At 36.6% G+C, this 7,761-nt stretch overlaps 2 protein-coding genes across 2 annotated transcripts; one reads left to right on the top strand and one right to left on the bottom strand.

Annotated features, from left to right (window-relative positions):
• The first annotated feature begins 1,586 nt into the window (after nt 1–1,586).
• Nucleotides 1,587–6,257, top strand: LOC106342693 (protein ENHANCED DISEASE RESISTANCE 2-like). The gene is made up of 21 exons (XM_013781696.1): nt 1,587–2,043; nt 2,119–2,193; nt 2,272–2,325; nt 2,399–2,464; nt 2,547–2,605; nt 2,686–2,819; nt 2,906–2,952; nt 3,039–3,136; nt 3,215–3,310; nt 3,388–3,452; nt 3,538–3,609; nt 3,949–4,095; nt 4,175–4,473; nt 4,553–4,616; nt 4,712–4,890; nt 4,982–5,083; nt 5,172–5,222; nt 5,309–5,452; nt 5,530–5,625; nt 5,721–5,822; nt 5,896–6,257. The coding sequence occupies exons 1-21, from the start codon at nt 1,891–1,893 to the stop codon at nt 5,992–5,994; spliced, it is 2,202 nt and encodes a 733-aa protein (XP_013637150.1). The 5' UTR covers nt 1,587–1,890; the 3' UTR covers nt 5,995–6,257.
• A 296-nt stretch (nt 6,258–6,553) lies between these two features.
• LOC106342694 lies at nt 6,554–7,325 on the bottom strand. The gene is made up of 2 exons (XM_013781697.1): nt 7,277–7,325; nt 6,554–7,118 (listed from the first exon to the last, which is right to left on the bottom strand). The coding sequence occupies exon 2, from the start codon at nt 7,102–7,104 to the stop codon at nt 6,766–6,768; it is 339 nt and encodes a 112-aa protein (XP_013637151.1). The 5' UTR covers nt 7,105–7,118; nt 7,277–7,325; the 3' UTR covers nt 6,554–6,765.
• Between the last annotated feature and the right edge of the window lie 436 nt (nt 7,326–7,761).

Raw genomic sequence — 7,761 nt, 5'->3', positions numbered from 1 at the left:
GTCCTCCGGGAGTGATGAGTGTTGCGGAGTTGGTTCAACAGCCCGGTCGTGACCATCTTCCGTATCTCAGTCTGTATCCACATGGACGGGGTCAAACATGGTGATTAAACATTTTTTTTCTTTAAATTTGGATTCATTATTAACTGTTTGTTATTTTTATTAGGTTCAACCGATCCGGGAACGGGATCAGCGCATGGATCAACCGTATGATGTACTCGGCCCTCGACAGGGGACATCCGACTTTCACTCACTTCCCTACCGACAAGCAGGTTCTGTGGTTTCGTCAGTTTGCGGTAAGTATTCTAATTTTTTACTTACATTTTTAATCTTTAATATAAATTTTCTACTAATTGTGTTTTTTTTTTCAGCAAGAGTTCAACTGGAATTCCGATGAGACCCTCTTTATCTATCACCACTTCGTCCATAAAGTTATGGACAACTATGGGAAGTAGATCCACGAGCTTTAACTGCGGTGCAAGACGGGGCGGTTCGTAAACATTCGGAGCTTTGGTATCAGATAGTCGACTCTCAAAGCTACTATAATTCCATGTGCAATTTAAAGTGTTCGTATGAAGAAAATAACCGCAAACAAATTTCCTATAATAATAATATAAAAATATATTAGCAAACACGATTCCAAATACATTGTCGAATTTATTTTTATAACACATTTCATTAAGTTAAATTTCACTTGGTACAATTAATGCCAACAATTAAATTTAGAGTTTAGTATTTGGAGGTGGGGTAGGGCTTGTAAACTTTGAATAATTGTTGAAATATTATAATAATTTAAGGAAATTAATTTTATTTTTATTATAAACTTAAAGTATTTATAAAAATAGCTATCATTTGAAAATACATGTAAAATGTTGTATCAAAATCGAAGTTAAATTAGAAGTCATCCATACAACTTATATTTATGCAATAGTTTGCTTTATAAATTCTGTATTTTTATTTGATTTCAAGCATTATTATAGAGAGAAAATATATTTTTACTTAATAGTGGAGATTGATGTTTTTCTTCTATATTTACAAAAAGAAATTGTATTTATCTATATATGTATCATCATAATTTTATATTTGAAATAGTAAAATAGAAGAGGTCACTTTTCAAAATTTATAATAAAATACATTAGCTCTGAAATTGAAATAAAATATTTAAAATTTTATTTTTAGAAAAATAAAGATATAGTAGAAATCAATCTACTTTTATTTTAATGGAAAAAAAATAAAAACACATTGAAATTTAGAGAAGAAAAAAAAATAGAGGAATACATTTGAAAATGGTAATGATTTTGTAACTTTGTTAGAATATCAGTACAACTGTATAGCCTAAAAGAAATGAAATATTTCAACAAAGAAAAGAAATAAAAGGAATGAAATAGGCCAAATGGAACCACCAATCAGAAATTCAACCGGATCAAAAGAATAGAGCCAAATAAAAAGATTTTAATGGACCAAATGGAACTACCAAAAGAGAAGAGGGTGACAAACCATATTTGCATCATTCGTCCCCAATCTCTTCGACTCTTTACACATTCGCCCCAAAAAATTATACAGTTTTCTTCTGTAACCGGAGAAAGAAACGAAACGAAACAAAACATTTGAATCTGAGAGAGAGAGATCAAAAAGCAATGAGGAGAAAGCAATCGTATCTTTAGTTTCCGTTTAAAGAAAACAAAAAATCGAATCTTTCTGGGTACAATTATCACCCTCCCTCTTCGTCTACTCTCGATTATTTCCTTCTTCTTCTGGGTTTGTCGTTTTATAATAGAGAGTTTCTGTGGTTTTGTAATCGATACACGAAGAAAAGTCTCCTCCTCTAGGGTTTGATTGTTTAGGTCCGTGGAGATCAAGAAACTTTCTAGGGCTCTTATGAAAGTGTAACCAATGGGTGAAAACGAGAGCGAGGCGAAGATGGAAGGTTGGTTGTATATAATCAGATCCAACAGATTCGGTTTGCATTTCTCCAAAAAACGTTACTTTATCCTCGGAGACCATCTTCTCAAGAGCTTCAAGTCCATCTCCGATTCCAAAACCAAGGTTTCTTTCCTCTTTGGTATTTTTTTTTTTTTTTTTTTAACTTTTGCAGAATCTGAGAGTTTGTTTCTTTTACAGGATGGTGGAAGAAGTGCGGTGATAGATTCGTGTATACGTGTTACTGACAATGGAAGGGAAAGTGTTCATAGAAAAGTATGTCATCTGTTTTAAATCTTTTATATTATTTTTTTTTTAATGCTTTTTGTTATAATGGTTTTGTCACTCTTGTAGGCATTCTTCATTTTTACACTGTACAACACTTCAAATCACAATGATCAACTCAAGGTAAAGGTTATTATTTATTTGTGTTGTTTTTCTTGGATGAAATCTTGAACATCTCTTTTTTCATTATGTAAAGTTAGGAGCAAGCAGTCCTGAGGATGCAGCTAGGTGGATCAATTTGATTAAAGAGGAAGCTTTAAAGGTTCATTTTAGTAACAAGCTGTTTAAAAAGCTCTTTTATTTGGAGGATGGAGACTTTATTGTGTTATGTATGTTTTGTGTAGGGTTCCTCTAATCCAGGAGATGTTTTTAGTTGTTCCAGGAGCCGATGGGATTCTCTAAGGTACTTTGTGTTCCACTATGTTAGTAACATATAAAAAGCAAGTGTTGAGCCAGTAGTTTCTCTATATCTTCTTTATTCAGACTGAGTAGCTCGGTTCGGGAACATCACTCAAATTCTATTGACTGGACGCTTCGGTCTTCTGCAAGAGTGGATCCTGTTACCACCACTGATGTTGTTGCGCCTTCTCCGTGGACAATATTCGGTTGTCAGAATGGTATATACGTACGCAATTGTTATTGTTTCTTATTTTATTTTTGTGTGGCTGGAATTTAATTGGTTTAATCATTGTGCTGCATGCAGGTCTTCGTCTTTTTAAAGAGGCAAAAGAGAGAGATTCTCTTGGAAGGGTCAGTATCTTCTTCTGTCTTAATCTGTTGTAAAAGTCTGTGAATTGGAAATAACGTTTTGATCATTTCTTCGCCTAACTTCACAGTGGGATGACCATCCGGCTATCATGGCTGTTGGGGTTGTTGATGGAACTTCAGAAAACATTTTCCAAACACTTCTCTCTCTTGGACCCTCAAGATCAGAGTAAGTAATACTACCACTCTTCAAACACTAGATGTGATAGAAGTAGAACATCTAAACTTATTGCTCGGAACTGTGCAGATGGGATTTCTGTTTTTTCCAAGGCAGTGTGGTCGAGCATCTTGATGGTCACACTGATATAATTCACAAACAGCTATACAGCGATTGGTTACCTTGGTCAGCTACTCAACTCTTTTCTGCCAGAGTTCTTGTCTTTGTTTTGTCTTATCACTGAGGTGCTTTAGTAACTACAGGGGGATGAAAAGAAGAGACTTTTCGCTGCGGCGTTATTGGAGAAGGGAAGATGATGGGACATATGGTTAGCTAACACTCAATATACGTAACTGTTTGTTTGATTCTACCAGATGTTCCATATAAGTAACTCTTTATCCGTTTTGTCGCAGTGATTCTCTATCATTCTGTATTTCACAAGAAGTGTCCACCTCAGAAAGGCTATATCCGTGCGTGCCTTAAAAGTAATGTACGCCTAGTTTATTAAAACGAAGTTAGTTTCTTTTTGCATTTCCTTTACATGCTCATTGTTGCAAATACTCATTAGCCCTGTGGTGTCATATATCTCTGCCGTCTAAGGTTTCTGCATCTACCTTGGTGTTTGCGGAAGCTTACTTATCTCTATACACTTTTATAATTAGTAAGGGTGTTGCTTTAAAGGGAGGATATATATAGTTTTAATCCATTTTTTTTCACACAATAGCCTGCTTTTGTTTCAGAGTATGTTTCAGTGTTGCAACCGTTGATAAAAGTACGTTAAGAACAGCAGTTTTGGACTCTGACAGTTTCCTGTTGTATCACAGGTGGCGGTTATGTGATTTCTCCCATAGACAACGGGAAACAGTCAGTTGTGAAGCACATGCTTGCTGTTGATTGGAAGTCCTGGAGATCTTATGTGAAACCATCTCTAGCTAGATCTATTACTGTGAAAATGCTTGGAAGAATCTCAGGTAAATGAAATTGTCTTTAAGACTCTTAGCTCTTTTCTTTTTATTAATCATTAACATCGTCTTTTATTGGTTGGATCAGCCCTTAGAGAGCTGTTTAGGGCGAAACATGGAAGCTTTCCTTCATCAGGGGAGTTGTCAAGAAGTGCAAGACTGAATCAAAACGAAGAGAGTGGCTTTGGTGAATCTTCTTCTCTGACAGAATGCGAAATGTACAAGGACCCCGCTAATGAAGAGAGAGACAAATTCCCCTCAGAGCGCTCTAGCCTTGTGGACTTGAACGATGGAGTGGATGAGTTTTTCGACGTTCCTGAACCATCGGATAATGACCACTTGGATGACAACTGGGCCTCGGATTTTGACTCGGATACATACTCTCAGGTAGAGTGTCAACATCAGACACTACTTTAAATATTTGCTTGCAAGTTAAACGATATTGATTTTCTTTTTTTTTTTGCAGGACACCCGCCAGCCAAAACTAAACAGCGCTTCGAGTTTAGTGAGAAAAATACACGATCTTGCAGGTTATCATCTTAAGTTTCATGGATGAGATCTGCTCTTAATCAGTCGTGTCTTGACCTTTTAATGTTATGATTTTTTTTTTTTAATCCTGGAGCAGTTCAAAAGAGGGGTTATGTTGACCTGCACGAGAGGGCGAGGGAAGAGAGTAGCACGCCTTGCTGTTATGGAACCACGCTTCCAACTGATCCTACTTGTGCCTTGCCTTGTAGCTGGACAACAACTGATCCTTCTACTTTTCTCATTCGAGGAAAGACTTATCTTTCAGACCAGAAGAAAGTAAAGAATAGCAAATTAACTTCTGATGTCTTAGCTTTGCATATATCAATCTGTATTCAGTGGTCTAAGCATTCTCTTATGGTGGATCCAGGTCACGGCAAAGGGTACACTGATGCAGATGGTGGCTGCAGACTGGCTAAAGTCTGACAAGCGGGAGGATGATTTGGGCTCCCGTCCTGGTGGCATAGTTCAGGTTCTACTTATTATTGAACTTCTTCTGATAGATTTCCTTCCCTCTCTTACAAGTTCTGATTAGAAGCTTACAAGTTCATAATATGCAGAAATATGCAGCAAAAGGTGGACCAGAGTTCTTTTTCATCGTGAATATACAGGTAAGAGGACATACTCCTACGACCAAAAGTGTTTATATGCCATTTGTCGGTAAGAGAAACCAATTAGTTGTTCAATGACGTAATAGGTTCCAGGATCGACAACGTACAGCCTTGTGCTTTATTACATGATGAGCACTCCAATTGAAGAGCATCCTTTGCTAGTTAGCTTTGTTAATGGGGATGACGCATATAGGAACTCACGGTTCAAGCTCATTCCTTACATATCCAAGGTCGGCTCATTCTTTAGATCTTTTTATTCTTGTCAAATTTAATCATATCCGTCTTGGGTTTTGTGGAAATGAAACAGGGCTCTTGGATAGTTAAGCAGAGTGTGGGAAAGAAAGCATGCCTTGTTGGTCAAGCTCTGGAGATCAATTACTTCAGGGGAAAGAACTACATTGAGGTAAACATAGTATTATTAGTAGGGATGGATGCGATGTGAGATCCTAATAGGAAGAAATAGTATTTTCTTAGAGACGTTACTTTGTTTATTTTCAGCTGGGCGTTGATATTGGGTCATCAACGGTTGCGAGAGGTGTTGTGAGTCTTGTTCTTGGTTACCTCAACAAACTCGTGATTGAAATGGCATTCTTGGTTCAGGTAAAACCAGTTTCCAATGGTGATGTCATTTACTCTTCTTTACTTAGTGAAGCATATAAACTTCATTGTGCAGGCAAATACCGAAGAGGAGCTCCCGGAATATCTTCTTGGAACATGTCGGTTAAACCATCTAGATGCATCTAAATCAGTTCCAGTTGTTACACAGTCCTAGCAAGACCACAAGTTACAGATCAAAACATTCTTTGCAATCCATTGAAAGTCATACGCACGATAGGTTATTTTGGTTATGTGCTTATGCAAACTCAGATTTATAAAGTTCTTGGTGGTACTCTGCCAAAGTTCTTTGTATAGACATAGCGCTTGTATCTATCATTGTTCATTTGATTGTCCCAACTTGGTCTGTTAGACCCAATACTTAGCTTCAGTGCTTTTGGATTCTACTACTATTGGTTTATTCCATTGTTTGTTATGATTTAGCATCGCCCAAAAAAGCAAAATATGAGCAAGCTTGTTAGATTCATATTGAGAGTTGCAACCATTTCAGTTTCAGACTTTTGCAAGGCCCTTTTGTTTCTGTGGTAACTCTTCCAAATAACATTTGATAGAGGATGCAAACACACCCACAAAACTGTGACACACTAACAAATACAAAGACTTAGTGGATGTATCCTACAGATACATATCTATAAAAAGGGGAAAGATGGTGGAAACTTTAGTCCAGATTCTTCACTGCCACAAGCTTCAGGAAACATAAAACCAAAACCCAGAAGAAAGAAGAGAAAGTTTTGATTTTTTTCTTTCTTAAAGATAGAACTGAATGTCTCCAACAACAAGGTTAGCTAGCAAGTCCTCATAAAAGCCTAAGAAGACTGTACAAACATAAGCAAAAGCAAGAAGCTAAAAAGAGTTAAATTACAATCCCTAAAAGCTCTTACAGCTAAGCTAACATTATGTCACAACATCAATCCATCATCAGTCAGATTCAGAAGAGTTTCCTTCTCAGTCCTCCAGAATCGATGGACCTTGATATCTTAGCGAGCTTCATTGGAGCTCCGGGACAAGTATCCGGAACAGTTTCTGCAACCCGCGAAGGAGGAGGTGTCTTGCAATAATCAAAACACCAAATCTCAGCTGAGAGAATGATTAACAAGAGACTCTGATAGACAGACTCGATGATTTCTTCATCGGTTAGCAGGTCTTCTTCTTCAGACAGAGAAGGGTCTGAATCAAATGGAGAAACCGAATCTGGGTCAGCAGCGGTTGGAGCTTTAGGCTCTAAAGAAGCCTTCTCCAGAGCACATGGATCTCCTTCTTGGTCCATTGGATTCACGAGATCTAAGAGAGCAGAACAAAAGGCACATAATAAACCAAAAATTAATTACGAATAAAACCAAAAAAGGACAGAAATCAAATCTAGTTACTGTCGAATCTCTTGACGAAACTATGGATTTAGGGTTGCACAGAAAGTAAGAGCGAGAAGAGAAAGATAGTACCTGTGAGAGAGAGAGAGAGAGAGTCTGAGAATGGCTGAGTAGGTTTTTTGTTTGCGCCATTTTTAGGGATTTTTTTTGTATTTATATTATGCAAATTGAGATGAGAGAAAGAGATGAATATATACCGTTCGATATTTAGAAATGGGACCAATTTTGTTTTAATATTATAGATCTGACGTCTCTCCTTTAACACCTGTTTCATATTTTTTGTGGGGTCTGTTGCCTTTGTGTGTCCGGTGTTTTGTTAAAGCAGCATCTATCTATGGTATCGAAGTAAAGTACTTTGAGGTTTTGTTTGACAACTTAGATAGTACTTTAAAAAAATAGCCATGTTTAAAAATATGGATATCGGTAAGTTAGAAAAAAAAATATTGGATTTATTCTATTAAAAATTGAAAGGCCATAACATTATATTAAAAATAATAGGCTTATGTTACTTTATATACATATTCAAATCAAAATAATAATTTAAAATTGATTTATAT

This window comes from Brassica oleracea, chromosome C4 (genome assembly GCF_000695525.1).
Source record: "Brassica oleracea var. oleracea cultivar TO1000 chromosome C4, BOL, whole genome shotgun sequence".
Classification (NCBI taxonomy): domain Eukaryota; kingdom Viridiplantae; phylum Streptophyta; class Magnoliopsida; order Brassicales; family Brassicaceae; genus Brassica; species Brassica oleracea.
The sequence above is the reverse complement of the archived record's forward strand: the minus strand, read 5'-3'. Positions and strand labels throughout refer to the sequence as shown.

Bases quoted from the DNA above. Each gene is read 5' to 3' on its own strand.
- LOC106342693 (XM_013781696.1), top strand. From the start codon at position 1,891: ATGGGTGAAAACGAGAGCGAGGCGAAGATGGAAGGTTGGTTGTATATA. The intron at 2,194-2,271 runs GTATGTCATCTG...TCACTCTTGTAG, and splicing joins GGGAAAGTGTTCATAGAAAA to GCATTCTTCATTTTTACACT. The intron at 2,953-3,038 runs GTCAGTATCTTC...CTAACTTCACAG, and splicing joins AGAGAGATTCTCTTGGAAGG to TGGGATGACCATCCGGCTAT.
- LOC106342694 (XM_013781697.1), bottom strand. From the start codon at position 7,104: ATGGACCAAGAAGGAGATCCATGTGCTCTGGAGAAGGCTTCTTTAGAG.